The sequence below is a fragment of the Morus notabilis genome, unplaced genomic scaffold (assembly GCF_000414095.1).
Source record: "Morus notabilis unplaced genomic scaffold, ASM41409v2 Scaffold245, whole genome shotgun sequence".
In the NCBI taxonomy this organism is placed as follows: domain Eukaryota; kingdom Viridiplantae; phylum Streptophyta; class Magnoliopsida; order Rosales; family Moraceae; genus Morus; species Morus notabilis.
Window position 1 is genome coordinate 145,349 of NW_010363297.1, and position 15,286 is coordinate 160,634.

The 15,286-nt window shown below is 36.3% G+C and overlaps 4 protein-coding genes across 6 annotated transcripts; 2 read left to right on the top strand and 2 right to left on the bottom strand.

Annotated features, from left to right (window-relative positions):
• Positions 1 to 132: 132 nt before the first annotated feature.
• Positions 133 to 3,386, bottom strand: LOC21393999 (probable E3 ubiquitin-protein ligase HERC4). The gene is made up of 5 exons (XM_024169507.1): positions 3,220 to 3,386; positions 2,640 to 2,807; positions 1,857 to 1,892; positions 1,597 to 1,721; positions 133 to 1,507 (listed from the first exon to the last, which is right to left on the bottom strand). The coding sequence occupies exons 1-5, from the start codon at positions 3,293 to 3,295 to the stop codon at positions 245 to 247; spliced, it is 1,668 nt and encodes a 555-aa protein (XP_024025275.1). The 5' UTR covers positions 3,296 to 3,386; the 3' UTR covers positions 133 to 244.
• Positions 3,387 to 4,078: 692 nt separating this feature from the next.
• Positions 4,079 to 5,221, bottom strand: LOC21394000 (mitogen-activated protein kinase kinase kinase 1). The gene has a single exon (XM_010104097.2). It carries the CDS (start codon positions 4,978 to 4,980, stop codon positions 4,225 to 4,227), a length of 756 nt encoding a protein of 251 aa, XP_010102399.1. The 5' UTR covers positions 4,981 to 5,221; the 3' UTR covers positions 4,079 to 4,224.
• A 1,834-nt stretch (positions 5,222 to 7,055) lies between these two features.
• LOC21394001 (peptidyl-tRNA hydrolase 2, mitochondrial) lies at positions 7,056 to 10,247 on the top strand. 2 transcript variants are annotated; one of them, XM_024169515.1, is made up of 9 exons: positions 7,056 to 7,153; positions 7,356 to 7,559; positions 8,263 to 8,323; positions 8,501 to 8,537; positions 9,011 to 9,088; positions 9,205 to 9,277; positions 9,593 to 9,632; positions 9,769 to 9,836; positions 10,067 to 10,247. In XM_024169515.1, exons 1-8 carry the CDS (start codon positions 7,112 to 7,114, stop codon positions 9,816 to 9,818), a joined length of 585 nt encoding a protein of 194 aa, XP_024025283.1. In that variant the 5' UTR covers positions 7,056 to 7,111; the 3' UTR covers positions 9,819 to 9,836; positions 10,067 to 10,247. The 2 variants fall into 2 exon arrangements, with proteins under 2 accessions (XP_024025283.1, XP_024025282.1); XM_024169514.1 differs by lacking the exon at positions 10,067 to 10,247 and having other exon boundaries at positions 9,769 to 9,874.
• Positions 10,248 to 11,412: 1,165 nt separating this feature from the next.
• LOC21394002 lies at positions 11,413 to 14,232 on the top strand. 2 transcript variants are annotated; one of them, XM_024169516.1, is made up of 3 exons: positions 11,413 to 11,625; positions 11,748 to 11,866; positions 13,936 to 14,232. In XM_024169516.1, the coding sequence occupies exons 1-3, from the start codon at positions 11,510 to 11,512 to the stop codon at positions 13,959 to 13,961; spliced, it is 261 nt and encodes an 86-aa protein (XP_024025284.1). In that variant the 5' UTR covers positions 11,413 to 11,509; the 3' UTR covers positions 13,962 to 14,232. The 2 variants fall into 2 exon arrangements, 1 of the variants encoding a protein (XP_024025284.1); XR_002902708.1 differs by lacking the exon at positions 11,413 to 11,625 and having other exon boundaries at positions 11,834 to 11,908.
• Positions 14,233 to 15,286: the final 1,054 nt, after the last annotated feature.

The following is a 15,286-nucleotide window of genomic DNA, read 5'->3' on the forward strand; positions in this document are numbered from 1 at the left end:
ACAGAGCAACAAGTTATATTCCAATAAGTACACATCATTACAGAGCTGAATTTATTTATTTATTGATGGTGGCTTGAACACAGTGGATTCATATCAAGAAAAAGCCACAGAAAACACCAGACACATTAAAAATTAAAGATACTCAACAAGGCTGAAGATATTAGTTCCTTTTGGATTTGGAGTACAACACATAAGCCTACTGATCAATTTCATGGAGGAAAAAATGAAAATTTACTGCTTTGCCTTAGTTTCCCTTTGAGAGACATTCCTTTAAAGCCTCCAAGACCCTTTTCTTCATGATCTGATCTTTAACACCCGAAAGCATGTTCCGATAGAACATTTCCAGTCTCATAAGCTTGGCACGATCCGCTGATTCTAACATATTTTCCCATTCCTTTGCTATGTCAAAAGTGCCTGAATTCAGCAATGAGGTCGGGATATCTTTCTCTTCGTAGGGTTTCCCGAAAATCGAGTGATGAAGTAGGCTAACATACTGTTCCATTGTTGAAAGTCTCAACTGAAGAGCCTTCAACTTTTCATCTGCTTCAGCAACTTCTTGAGAATCTTTTTGCTCCTCGGTACCCTTGTCTTCCTCACCAACAGTCTTTGTTTCCTCTTGCTTAGGATCCTCTGTTAGTTCAGGCCATGACACCGATGTGGGCGTGAGACAGTCAGTTGTGATGCCATTTCCGAGAACCCCACTTCTTCCCCTGCCCCAAGCCCACAGCTTATATCCATCATTTCCAACTAGAACAGTATGAGCAGCTCCGCATGTGACTTGAATCGGATTTTGAAATTTAGCATTCTCTTCACTGCACGAAATAAGTAGTGGAGAGGTAGCATCTCCAGAAACTGCACTTACTCTAGCGTCCGGGCAAAGGCCAAGACCCCTCTCCATTCCCCATGACCACACATCACCAGCAGATGAAACAACACTGGTGTGGAACAAACCACAGTCGACGGATATCAGATGCACAGAATCAGGCAATTCTTTGACGTGTTCAGGAGAAACGGTACTTTGGGTGGTTCCATGTCCAAGCTGGCCGTTTTCTCCAAGGCCAAACGTCCAACACGCGCTTTCTAGTGTGCCATTCGCTCGCTTTTTGTGCGTAAGCAAAGCTGTGTGAAAAGCCCCACACGCTACCTCATAAGCTGCCCAAGGGGAATCCTGGTTAAACGTTTTGACGATTTCAGGGCGATGCCTGCTCTCTCTATCTCCGAGGCCTAATTGGCCGTGTTTGTTGGTACCCCAAGAGTAACATACAATAACTTCTCCTTTATGCACTTCTCCGGCACTAACTAGAGCCACAACATGTTCATTTCCACATGCCACCTTCACAACTGCGTGGCCAAGGAAATCTCGAACAGGAGTCGGTGTGAAACTGCTTACAAAAGAGAAACCGCCTTCGGGGCTACTGTTTTGCTGTAGATAATTGCCCCATATCCAGAGGGCTCCTAGATTGTCAATTGCTAGAGACGTCATTCCTCCAGCTTTGATATTAGAAACCTGACAAAAACAAGGGGGTAACAATGATACAGATAAGGCTTTCTCTTTAGGTTCTTATCAGCATCAACATAATATGGTTTTTTTCATACCTTATTCACTGTTTTACTCTTTGTTTCTGAATCGTCTGTAGAAGAATCAGGATTACTCGTGTTGAGAAACTGCTCCAGCAAGCAGGGCTTCGCAGAATTCTCTCCATCAAAACCAAGTTGGCCATCCATTTCAAAGTCAAGGAAGTAAGTGCAGAAGAAAAGAGAGAGAATATGTGAAATGCGAAGAAAAAATTGGTAACTAAATTTCGTAACCTTTGATATTGCTGAAAAGATAAATATACTTCCCTTATAAAGGATACAGATGTTGTAGCCCCATGACCAAACTGATCCATCATCTGCCATCAGAATGCAGACATAGAACTTGAAAGAGTAAGAAATCACCTCCATCAAGTTGTTTTATTGCTTTTTCAAGTTAAAAGGTAGCTTTTGTTAAAATACGGCGCAAACATATCACGTGTTCTGTAGTTGTTTATCTTCGATGCATATTATGTCATATGACTTGGTGATATTTAGTTCAACATAAACATTAAAAAAAATGGTTATTTTTCTCCAAAAAAAAATGGTTGTGTTGATAAATGTTCAAATTCATCTAGAACGCTGCTCAAGAGTTAAACATGCATTTTCCTTTTTCTTTTTTTTTTTTCATAGAAGACGTTAATCACACATGAAAATGAACTAAACCCGTGAAAAATTTTGAACCTTTATCATCCTTGGGCAATTAATTTTCACAGTAAACAATGACCACAGTGTTTATTAAATTTTTCACCGAGTGAAAGATTTTACAGTGTGCAAAATCTTGATTAACCAGTCAGAAAAAGAAAAGAAAAGAAAAGAAGAAATATCATGAGGCTTCACACGATTTATTTAGAAAATTGACATCCGATAAATTTTCTTAATCCAACCCAATTAACTCATTCTGAAGGAGTTGTTTAACTGAAGGAAATATTAGTATATACAAAATAAAGCAGTAACCACAGAAACATCATAAAGCAGTAACCAAGTTCAACTTTCAAACGAAAAAATCAAAACAAAAATTGAGCCAAGGAAAAACAAAGTTATGAAGACAATAGAAAGAAGAGAACCTGCAACAGCAAGAGAGTGATAGGCACCAGAAGCAACCCCCACAAACTTGATTCTTGTTTCTTCTGAATTCTCAAACTTAACCTCAACAGGTGTAAGCTCATCTGCTTCTTTGCCCGTTCCAAGTCTCCCAAACATCCCTCTTCCCCATGAATATATTCTCCCGTCCCCTAAAATTACAATCAACACCCCATAATTAATTCCATAGTAGTGATTATATTGATAAAGAAAAAAGATTTAATTTTGACCATGAAAATGACATAAAATTAAATTAAATTAAAAAAAGGGGAAAAAAGCTCATCTGGGCTCAATTTAAGTATCAAATTAATACTTGGGTTAAGTTCATACGAGCCAGGACAACATTGAAATGTCATCAATTATTAATGTCTGCCATCAGGTTGTTTTGGGTAATCTTTTTTTTCATTTTTTTCAGAAATGAGGTAGATTTACAAATAGGGAAATGATCAAACATGGTTTTTAGCTAATAACTCTACGATTCAATTTCTCTATTCGTAGCCCCAAAAAAAAAACACCTTTATTTGTAGAGATTTTAAGTGGTGAGTAAGTTGAGTAGAGTTATACCCGTGAGAGCGAGAGTGTGAGCTTCACCGGCGGCGACGGCGACGACTTTAGTGGACAACTTGCCGGTGTCCGCCATTATTTGCGGCGACCAGACACAGACAGTGCAGATGGGCTGCTTAGCTGGAAAGAAGATTATCCCCACAACCGAATTTGCGGAACATACTACAAAAGGCACGCACTTCTATACTGTTTTTCCCTCTCTCTTCTTTTTCTTTTTTTTTTTTTTTAACTGTGTTGTTTTTTCATTTTCATATCGTTTGTCGGTTACTGTCGTTTCGGTTCATGTTGCTTTTTCTATTCTCGTCGTTTTCCAATATCATGCCGTTTGCGAGTTGTTTCATTTTGTTTCCAGATTTTGTAGTATCCAAAATTCAGGTTGCTTTTACAAATAGTGTTCACGTCGTTTCATTTAATGTTTGTTTTTTCGGTTGATGTCGTCCTCCAATATTATGTTTTTTTGTCAAGCTATAGTCGTTTTTTCTTTTGATCCGGTTTTTGAGTTAGTTTCCCTTTTTTGTTGTTTTTACTTTCATGTCGTTTTCAATTGATTTTGTTTATGAAGTCCTTGTCGATTTTTCAGTTGAGTGTCGTTTACCAGTTGTTGTCCTCCCCAAACTTCATGTCGTTTTCCAGATTGTATCATTTGAATTTGATATCGTTATAAAATCTCCTATCATTTTTTTTAAGGTAAATGTTGCATCATTTTGGCCTATACTTGACGTTGCGATTACCTACTTACAGCATATATAGATGTATCTTACTGTCTTTTAACGATAATGCACTACACCAAACAAAAGAGAATACGAACGAGCCTGTCAAAGCTAACATAAATCGAAGGATACCAATCATGATAGGGGACGAAAATTTTCAACTAAACATTAATTTGTTCCACTTCAGAACTATTTATAGTTAAGCTGTAAATTAAAATGTCTTAATTACAAATGAACTAAAAACTAACCAAACTATCAATTTAAGCCATTCATCAATTAAAACTACATTACGTTCTTAACCAGCACAAAGACCCCCACCGGCCATATTACCAACATTGTCATTATCAACATCCTCATCAACATAAGCCGCCAAGTTCAAGTACTCCTCCTCCTCCACCGCCGCCGCAGCCATCCCCGCCCCCTCCCTCCACCTGGCGCGGCATATCACGCAGCAGACCGCCCTCTTCCCGCTGTTCCTTTTCCACCTCGTGAGGCACTCCTCGTGTATCGGATTCCGGCACGTGGCGCACGCCACCACCCTCTCCTCCTTTGACATCTCCTCCAAGCAGATCGGGCAGCTCGTCCCCTCCTCGAACGCCGGTCCTACCGCGGCAGAATTAGCCCGATCGCTGCGGGGATGAAAGAAGAGCTGGTGGAAGCGGCGGCGGAGGCCGGGGGAGGCGAGGGAGTCAGGGAGGGTGGGGGAGGAGAGGAGGCGGGAGAGGAGGCAGGGGCGGAGGGTCCGACGGCGGAGGCAGGAGTCGTCGAGGGAGACGCCGAGGGCGCGGATGAGGACGAAGAGGATGTGCTTGCATGGAGTGGCGCGGTCGGGGCAGGTGCAGCTCGGGGTGGAGGAGAGGGTGACGGCGTAGACGTTGGCAGTGGCGCCAAGGACGAAGAATGTGGCTGCGTCATCGGAGCGGTGGAGGAGGAGGAGGCGGTGGTGGAGGGCTCGGACTATGCGGTTCGTGATAGGCTGGGGCGGCGGGCCGAGGCGGCGGCGGTGACGGTGGTTTGGTGGTGGGGATGAGTTGGAGGCGACGGACTCCATTTTTTTTTTTTTTTTTTTAAATTGTGGAGGGAATTAGGATGAGAATGGCGGTTACGAGTTACTACAGTTGGTGAGGGTGAGACAGTTATATCATACATATGACAATATTAACTATGAGGGGAATAAAGAAGGAATTCGTTGAGTGGAAAAGAGGGATACGTGAGGGATAGCGGGGGAGTAGGCCGCAGGGAAAGGACGTACGATGGAGTGGATCATGGAATGGATGGTGAATAATACTTCCAAGTTTTATTGGAGTCGGTTTTGGTTTATGGTAGACCTTAAGGCACGTATTATGGGCACTACCAACAATTTTGTGTATTTTTTAATTAATTTCTTATTGTTATTTAAAGTACTTATTATGGTGTAATGTCCTATTGGTATATTTATTAGAATTTTTTTTTTTTTTGGGTTAATGTCCTATAGGTATATTTATTAGAATTTCTTATTGTTTTGGTTATGGTATATTTATTAGAATTGTCCACAGGCACGTGTACACTCCTATATGACCAGAAGTTTAAGCAAATATTCCTTACACACAGCATGCAAGTGCTAAAACTTTACCGAATTGTTTGTTTTATCCCACGTGTCATTTAATCTATTCGTTTTGGCTTTCCTGTGTATATGAAATGTAAACCATAAGCACCTATAGGATTTACTTATTATGAAGAATTGGATACTACTGGGAACAATAAAATCGTAGATACAAACCAAACAAAAAGAATATATGGCCTAATTCATTTCACCGATTCGAGTTTAGAATTTGAGTTTTATTACAGTAAAAAGTTTTAAAAAACAGTCAAATCTAAATTTTTTATTACAGTAAAAAGCTCTCATAAAGTCACATCTTAACTCAAATTAAAAGAGAATTAAATGTGCCCAAAATTTATCACCTTAAGGTGAGACTACACCATCTTTTAGCTACAGTAATAATATACTATGATGGAAAAAAAATTACAATAAAAAAATTGCACCTCTAAATTTTATTTTTTGGTATTTTTTCTAACTTTTCTCATAACCCCAAGTTTGATATGCGGATTCTTTCGTAGAAGGCAATTATCGTGAAAACACCAACAACAGTAAAACAACTTGTAAGGTTTAATTTTATTACTTCATTTTAGAATTTATAATACCTACTTCAAACACAACAATACTCGACTTGAGTGATGATTTTAAGTTGAGTTTGAGTTGAAGTTGTAACTTGAGTTTGTGTTTGAATGTGCATATTTGAGTTATGATTTGAATTGAGAATCTTTTTGAGTTTGTGTTTGGGTGAGTCAAAATTTAAATTTCTATTTAGATAGTATTTTAATAAAAACTCAATGGTGATGAAAAATTTTAATAGGGTATATGGATGAGGTTTTATTCGTCTTTTCGTTATGAATGCATCGAAAAAAAATCATCTCAATCAGAATTAAAATGAAAACGTTATGACATTTTTAAGAATAGAAAAAATATTGTTCATTAACTTGAGTTCGAGTTTATGAACTCGAGTTGAGGAAAACTTGAACTTGAGTTTAGCCCTAAACTCGAGTTCAAACTCGAATTCAAACTCGAGTTCAAATTTAAATTTTATAAAAGAACATGAACTTGAATAAAATTGTAATTTGAATTTAAATTTTTTATGAGTTTTGTTGTAAAAGAACAATCTCTTAGATTTTTGAACAGTTGCACTTTTGTCATATGGTCATTTCATGTTTAACCTATACTGCTTTTAAATCAACGTTCTAATTTGACATGTGAAATTCTGAAAAATAGATAAGTGAAGTTTCAAAATTACTGTTTTGATTAATGACATACGAGAACTATAATAGTTAAAAGGATATTAAGAGTAAAAAATAAAACTTTTAGAATAATATACCAATTATATATATATAATTTAAAAAAAAAAAAGACCTCGAGCCGGGCCGACCGAAAATACTTTTGGGCTTACTATCGGCGTGGCGTAGACACTAGAGCGGGAGTTTGAACAGGACCAATAGTAACGGTCTTCGGATCGATCCGTTTGGTCCGGCCCGTAGCTCCCAGATTTCTACAGTCTATCCGTCCACTCTGCTACTCTGCTTGTCAACTCTCAACTTCGAGAAAACAGAAAACCGAAAATTGTTTTCTTCGCTCTGTACCGCACCGACCCATGTTCGGTTCGTTCAGGAACCCTTCCCAGCTTCAAAGGAAGGTATTAAAATTTCCCCTTTTACTATTTTCCGAAATGGGTTTCTCAGCAACCAAACAGTTGAGTTCTTCATTTTCCGTAATGGGTTCGTCTGGACCTTCTGTTTGGTTGCCAAGAAAGTACGTTTTCTATCGACATAGAATAATAAATAATTCTATAATTTAGTTCATTTCGTTCTCAGACACTAAATAGAATTTATGTGCAGCAAAATCAAGATAAAGAAGGGTTAACCTCGAGTTTCAGGCCAGAGAATTTCATCCCAGGAATTGTTATTGGTTTCATTTTGGGGATGTTTTTCGATTTAGCAAAGCCAAGTGGGAATCAAACTAACACGAAGAACAAATTGTCATCAGGAAAGGTGCACTCTCAAAGTTTGGTCTCAAATAATGGTGACCAAGAACTTAAAATGGTTCGTCTCTATTCTAATTGCTTTAATTCGATCTTGTCTCACATTTAATGGTTTCTTGACTTGCATATAATTGAAGATAAAGTTGAATTAGTGTCATCTTTTGTTTACTTTTCACGTGTTCATTTTCTTGTATGTGATACAAGATAACCAAAATTCTGCTTAACCTGTTAGAAGGTGGACTATAATTTTCAAGAATTAGATGTCCTAATTCTTTACTACCGAGAGCAATAAAGTTGCAGAAACAAACAAATAAACACGCATAATTTTCAGCCAATCGCTTTCTTTATGTCGGGAATAATTAGGCTCCAAACACTCAACAATATTTGGTCTTTAATCTTTATGTTATAACATCAATGAGTCATAGAGAATACAATAGCATGTCATTTATGTCATGTATTATGCTTTTAACCTTTAAAATGGTTGTCTAAACTCGTGAGAGAAAAGATGAATGGAAAGAATATAAATGATGTTGATACTATTTTCTCACTCGCAGGGAACTTTTAGGTCTTGGTTGTAGAAGTTTGTTAATCATTAGCCAACTTTTGTTTCTTGCTGTCCCATTTTAAAGATTTAATTTTGTTCAGTTAGGATTTTTGTTTGTCAACCGAGTACTATTCGCTTATCTTGTTCGAGTTCCAAGACCTTCATCATGTAGCTTTGCTTATGTATGCTTATTGATTTATTCTCTAATTACTCTTGTCAGGTTCTGGTCGTCAGACAAGACCTAAGGATGAAATCAGGAAAGATTGCTTCGCAATGTGCTCGTAAGACTCTTACTAGTTTGATATTTTCTTTGGATGTTATCTCTCTTTTTATTATTATTATTATTATTATTATTATTATTATTATTATTCTGTTCCATGTCTTGCTGCCATCATTTTTGAACTACTGATATATTTTTCTGATCATTTTGGTTAAATATTTCTTTCACAAACTCACAGATGCTGCAACTGGCATGTATGCTGAACTTGTGCATAGGTGACTATTACTCTTTTCTGGTATTTTAGCATTTAAACTTACTTGAGTTATTATATCTCCTTGCCTCTAATTTCCAACAACTTGCACTCTCTCTTTCTTATCCATGTTTCCCTTTTCTTTTTGTCTTTTTTTTTTCCCCTCTCTGCTAAATCCTAATTGTGGCACTGAATAGGAAGTAAGTGTTTCCAACACAAAAAAGAGACGGAAAAAAACAGAAAAAGAAAAAGAAATCAATAGCTCTTGTATGTGATTAGACACTCTGAGGAGCATTTTTCTCTCAGTAGTTTTTGATGGTCTCAAACCTTTTAATCTTTGTACTATTGCCTTTGTGCTTCTGCCACCATTTTTAGTTTTTACTTGCTGAAAAGCTGTTACTGCAGATCATCTGTAAAATAGGTCCTCGATCTGTTATTTATTCATCAAATGTGCTAAAACTTATATGTCATACCTGCACCATATTGTATTCTTTACAGTCATCGATCTCTTTTGAGACAATGGGAGCAATGTGGGCAGCCGAAAATAGTTGTCACGTGCAAAAATCAACAAGAAATGTTAGTTCTTCCTTGAATAAGAACAGCCTCTTTTTTACCCTTTGTTGGCCGTAGTTATCTATCTGCTTTGAAGCTTATTTTTTACTTTTTTATTTTCTTCTTTGTCTCCCCTTTAGGAATAGGCTGAAAGAAGATGCCGAGAGCATTGGCCTTCCTACTTTCGTTGTTGCTGATGCTGGACGGACACAGGTAATTGTGGGTTATTCATAGAGGATAGTTGTTGTTAGTATGAAAAATCTTAAAAAGTAATTAAAGTTCAAACGATAACAAGTTAGAAATTTTTGTTTGAAACTCTAAGATATCATATTTACTCTTTTAATGCTACACATTGTGTACATTGGTGTGTTCTAGCTTCTAGTATTCAACAGAGTTCTTTCATATTTACTTGCTGAAGCTAAGATGTTACATACGTAGTTATTTGTAAACTCTCTCTCTCTCTGGAAAACAAAAAAGAGGAAGAAATATTACTGCAAATATCTTGACATAACCCTTTATTTAAATCAGGTTTCCGCAGGATCAAACACTGTTCTGGCCATTGGGCCCGGTATGCTTATTTTCTCACTTTGCTGCCTTTTTTTTTTTTTTCCTCTTTTTTACTGACAGAATAACATACAGATATTAGTGCCTATATTGTGGTTGTAGTAGCCTTAATTTGTATATGTGATCTTGTTGTTGAGCAGGACCAAAAGCAATTGTAGATTCAGTGACGGGAAAGCAATGTCTGCTTTGAAAGCATAATTACAACGAGGTTTTTTTTTTTGTTTTTTTTTTTTTTTTTTTTTTTTTTTTTTTTTTTTTTACAACAATCCCAACTGTTAGATTGCTTTCATGCACAAGTGTTACCAATCATTTATACTGACAAAATAACAAATTAATTGCGGCCGAAACGCGATTAAGCCCAAGATGATTTGCACCAAAACTACTAGAAGTAGTATACTTATCATGTGCTCTAATTTATTATAATTATTGTTTTCTTAGGAGCAAACTAGAAAGACCCTTGTTGGCTTGTTGGAGATATAAAAGGAATATGTAGCTGAAGATTTGCATTTTTTAAGTTGCAAGTTAGATGTCTGTCCACAATGAAGAAGTGCTCTCTTGTACCGAAAGTTTCCTTTGAGTAGCACTAGGAATCCCAACTTTTATCTTAATTTTTGATACCAACTCATGTTGAATTGTCATCTTCTTATCATTAGATGCAATTTTTTAATATTAATTGTACAATTTTTTTTTAAATCCACCAATAAAAATATCACAACTCATATCCTAGTTTGCATAGAAAAAATGAGATCTCTAGCATTACTCTTATTCTTATCGTTTTAGTGGATATGAAAACCGTGGAATCTCTTCGCCGTTGTGTTATTTTCTGCCATGTCAATATGATTTGCTCTTATTTGCCAGGGTGAAACATGGTTAATAGTTTTGAACTGCAGAAATCTCCCCCCTTGAACTTTTGCATGGTTTTGCTTCTTGCTTTTATGTATTGGTTTTTGGTACTACCGATCTCAATGGGTTGATTAATTAACCAAGTGAATTAACCAATTGATTAACCAACTGAATTTTGGGTCATGTTCAACTACAAGGTGAAACATACGTATGGAAATAGTAGAATTCACTCTCCCAAATAACTTAAATTAGGTGATAAGATGCTCGGATTCCTATGTTGAATGCTCAATTCAGCGTTATGCTCCATTGTACCTAAAAAAACCGGAATAAAAAGCAAGAAGAAACTTGCTATCAATAAACATGAAGGAAAATTTTTGTGGTAGAATATAAAGATATTTCTATCAATATAATATATTAGATACTTTTAATTCGTCAAATTAGATTGACACCCACATAATATTTTTAAAGTTTTTATTACAGTATTTTTTCTCACATAAATTCACTTTTCAACTCGAGTTGAAAACTCGAACCAACGAAACGAACGAGGCTTTAGTATCTACCTAAAGATTTCTCCATATTTCAAGAGAAAAAAGATCATTAAAAACGTTTCAATGCCATAATTGCACGTATAATTTAACGTTAAATCCACATCATCATATCTCCGTTACTAAGGTCCGTTTAGTTCGCTGATTCGAGTTAATATATGACTTTATGTAAGAGATTTAAACTGTAGTAAAAAAGTTAGATGTGACTGTTTCTAAGAGTTTTTTACTGTAGTAAAATTCAAATCGGTGAAATGAATGGGGTCTAAGATTAATTTTTTTTTTGAAAAAAAAAAAAACGCATCCTAACTCGGTCTTCTACAGACAATTTTCGTCCCCAAAAAAGAAGAGAAAAAAAAGGGGACAATTTTTTTATGTTAAGAGGTTAATTTATGAAGCCAAAACACAAAACCCCACTAAAGCCCTAAGCCCCTTTCTCCTCATATTTCCGTAGCCCTAAGTTCTTTGTCCGCCGTGCTCTCTACTCTCTCCACCAATGGCGTCTCGCTTCAGATCTCTCTCAAAACCAACACTCTCACTCCTCAATTCCGCCATTTCTAGACCTGCCAGACCCATGTCTTCTCTCTCTCCCATCCGCTCTTCTCAAGGCAAGCAAATATATATATATATATATGCACACACACACGTTATATTATATAATGTATTGTTCTCAATTGGGTTCTTCGAAATTAGAGAAATTTTAATCATGGGAAGTTTGAAAATTGTGAATTCAGGTCGGTTCATCAACTGGGTTGTGTTGAATCTCTACTTCCGCTGCACACGGCGGTTTCTTCGGCTCGGCTAACGTCTTGCCTGGGCGTTGATTCGAGGAGTTCGAGGTCGTTGTCTCAGGGTATGCTCTGCAGTGCCAACCCTGGAGTTTGATGTCTCTAAGGTTTTGTGTTTTCTTTTGGTTATCTGTAAGCAACTTTTTTTTAAACTCTATATTTATGATTTGATAATTAGACTTTTAAATCGTTAAATGTGATTATAGTCTCATAGACTCGTACTCTCATTATGTCGATGATGTTTAGTTGTTTACCCTTAATTTACCGATTGAATTGCTATATGTAGTTCGTATTGTTAATGTTATGTTACGGTATTATTTCAATGTCTTTGGAAAGTCATTTTTTATTTTCTCTTTTTAGCATTAACATATTATAAAGTCCAAAGTGCAAATGTGTAAAATATAGCAAATGCTTCGTTAGATTGTTTTGCCCTGTGTTTGACCATGTTTGTCATGCAACTTCTGCTTCATATATATATATATATATATATTTTTTTTTTTTTGTTGATACAAGACATGATTGAACCTGCAACCCCCACCCTACCAAAACCCTCCAGTGCCACTAGAGTAAGAGGTCTTAGGCAACTTCTACTTCATATACTTTGTTTTAACTTTTAACACAAATCCTAAATTTGTTCTGAGGGGAATACAAAATCATACCATGAGTAGTATGGTGTTATGATTTTCTTATTAGAGAAATGGTATGTGTATATCATATGAGTATATCAAGAATTTGGATGAGCCCCTGCTTGAAGTTGGGGTCTTGAAGTATACATATGGATAGCCTCTAGAGATCTAGGCTAGTTGGTTTTTCCTATAGGACGTCCAATCACTGAAGAGTGGTCTATTTTCTATTGTTTTCTATGAAGTTTGAGTTTTCTGGAGCACTTAGGTGTATAGTGTAGGTTAAGATTTTACTCATCAAGGTCAACATCAGAGGAAATTAGTTTGATTTATCATTTAAGTTTTTTTTTTTACATTTTTTAATTTAATTTTGTGTAGGGAGATGGGGTTGGTGGTATGGGAGTTAATTTGGTTAATGAGCCAATTAGTCATCATTTTTTGTCCCTTTAGTACGAGGAGGAAATGAGTTAGAGAAATTGATTGTGTGCTTGATTAGAGATATATCTCACAGAACATGTAGAAGCGCTCAAATTAGTTTCCAAAACTACTTTGCGTTGTTGAAATGCATCACAATGTTTGTTGTGATACATTGCCAGCACCATCTTACATAGGATGGAGAGCTCCAGATCAATCTGGGACTGACTCGAACCACTTAGCTGACTACATGTTGGACCTCGTTGGTGAACCCTAGAAAAATGGACCGATGCAACAAGAGGACTTCCAAACATCGGTAGCTTAGTGCTTTTTAAAAAAATCTCTTCAATCTTTAAATTTTTAGAAGGAAAAAAAATCAAGCTATAGGCTGCATGTTCAGAAATAATGGACAGGTTCACCTTTGTAATTCACACTTCATAAGAAATTCAAGCTCAGTGCCTTCGAGTTCACCTTTGTGAGAAATCTGTATGACGGGTTCATGTTCTAGGATGGTGTTAGTGGTTCTATTGTGGATGATTCAATCTTATTAGTGTCTTGTTTGTTGTTTCAATGGACCAGTCACAGGATCCTACTATGTCATTTCTTACTTACGACTAGATGCAACAGAGTAGATTGGTTTCTGCAGACCTTTTAGTGATTGGCAAGCTGTACTTAATGTGAACTTGAAAAGTTATGAATCTGGTTCTTTATTGCCCAAGCAAGACATTAGAGCTTGATTTTACCCTTTTGGAAGTCAAAGTTTTACTGTAAATATGCTATACACGTTTTTCACTGTGGAGTCTATATATTTAACCGAAGACCTTAGTTCAGTAAAGATTGGCGGGAAATACATTCTGCGTTCAAATTTGCAGTACTTCTTACTTTGTAGGTTTGGCTAAAGGATTATTAACTTGTCAATTTCTATATTGCAAGGTGCTCAAATGTAGTAGTGTCATTCCGGGTTTAGATCGCTTGAAAGATTATCATGAACATTCAATGGTTTTCTTATGGACTTGTGTGCGCAAGAATGTGTTTCAGTAATTTTTCTTGAGTGAGTGAGTGATTGCTAATATTTATGCTTCTTTTAATGTATTCAGAGTTGGGTCTCAGCGTGCCGCGATAAGAGATTTCAGTTAGAAGAAGACAAGAGGTTGGTAGATCTCAGAGTTAATGCTTCTCATGTTGGATGTCCTTTTCATCCTCGAAGTTATTTTTACCGGTCCCCAGAGCTGGGAATATTGTTGCAAGAATCAATCTCAACTCATCTTTTCATAATTGTCGGGGAAATTTTCTTTGAATTTCATTTTGTTTTCATTTGGATTCTCTTATACCATCAATGCACTCGAGTTAGGAATGTCTCACTTGATGAATAAAGATGATGGTCTTCAAGTTTACTCTTTCCTCTATATATATGTATTGGCCATATGTATTTTGGGTCGTGAAATTTGTTTGTTTCCTAGGTCCCTTTCACAAAGGCATTTTCCTCACTTTATATTGTAATTCACTTGGCATTGTTTGCCAAGAATGATTCGTGCCCTTTCATCAATTGTTCATCTTCAATACAAGAAGTAGATTAATGGGATTGTGCCACGTGTCAAAATAGTTAAGGTATGTTTGTTTCACAACTCAAGTTGTATGTGAGAGAAAACACTGTAATAAAAAAGTTAAATTTGAATTTTTGTGAGAGAAAATACATTAGCAATAGAATTTGAGTTGTGAAAAGAACAAAGCCTTAGGGGGCGTTTGGTAGATGGATTTAGAATTATGATTTTGGATCCTGATTCAAAATCAGTGTTTGTTTATAGTGATTTTGAATCATGATTCAGAATTAGTGTTTAGTTTGGATGATTTCGAATCATGATTCAGAATTTGATGTGATGTTTTAAATTAGAATCACTCATGATAATAAAACCATCTCTCTCTTGATTCAAGGTGATTCAAACTCCTGATTCTGAATCATGGTTTTAGAATTATGATTTGAACTCAAAATTATAAATTATGGTTCTGGTTTCAGAATCATGATTAGAATCATCATGATTTGAATTTTCATATCATACGAACTCTTTAATCTTCCATGGGATAATTTCTATTCAAACAAAAAGAAATTGAAAAGTTACATGCAATACAAATTTGCAAGCAAATGGGTTTAAGAAGTGCACGTGAGGGAAGTGGGGGATTTTGATGAGATAACGTCCAATGTCTCCCATTTCTTTGAAAAAGTGCGTCGTCAACAGAGCCCATGTCTCCACAACTACAATACACTGCCATGTGGGACTCTCTCCTTTGCCACAGTCCTTTGCATCTGTACTTTTCTTTTCACAATTATCCTTGCGTCTTGTACAATGCCTTTTTCTTTACTTTTCGTTGTCCCGAATTTTTTTTTTTTTTTTTTTTTTTAAGATGAATTTTTCATTAGTGGGATACACAAAGGGAGGAAGAGCTCATACC

Excerpts from the sequence above, each read along its gene's own strand:
- LOC21394001 (XM_024169515.1), top strand. The coding sequence starts at position 7,112 with ATGTTCGGTTCGTTCAGGAACCCTTCCCAGCTTCAAAGGAAG. Across the intron at positions 8,324-8,500 it reads GATTGCTTCGCAATGTGCTC|ATGCTGCAACTGGCATGTAT; the intron begins GTAAGACTCTTA and ends ACAAACTCACAG. Across the intron at positions 9,633-9,768 it reads TGTTCTGGCCATTGGGCCCG|GACCAAAAGCAATTGTAGAT; the intron begins GTATGCTTATTT and ends GTTGTTGAGCAG.
- LOC21393999 (XM_024169507.1), bottom strand. The coding sequence starts at position 3,295 with ATGGCGGACACCGGCAAGTTGTCCACTAAAGTCGTCGCCGTCGCCGCC. Across the intron at positions 1,893-2,639 it reads TCACTCTCTTGCTGTTGCAG|ATGATGGATCAGTTTGGTCA; the intron begins GTTCTCTTCTTT and ends TTCTGATGGCAG. Across the intron at positions 1,508-1,596 it reads AGAGTAAAACAGTGAATAAG|GTTTCTAATATCAAAGCTGG; the intron begins GTATGAAAAAAA and ends TGTTTTTGTCAG.
- LOC21394002 (XM_024169516.1), top strand. The coding sequence starts at position 11,510 with ATGGCGTCTCGCTTCAGATCTCTCTCAAAACCAACACTCTCACTCCTC. Across the intron at positions 11,626-11,747 it reads ATCCGCTCTTCTCAAGGCAA|GTCGGTTCATCAACTGGGTT; the intron begins GCAAATATATAT and ends TTGTGAATTCAG. Across the intron at positions 11,867-13,935 it reads TTCGAGGTCGTTGTCTCAGG|AGTTGGGTCTCAGCGTGCCG; the intron begins GTATGCTCTGCA and ends TAATGTATTCAG.
- LOC21394000 (XM_010104097.2), bottom strand. The coding sequence starts at position 4,980 with ATGGAGTCCGTCGCCTCCAACTCATCCCCACCACCAAACCACCGTCAC.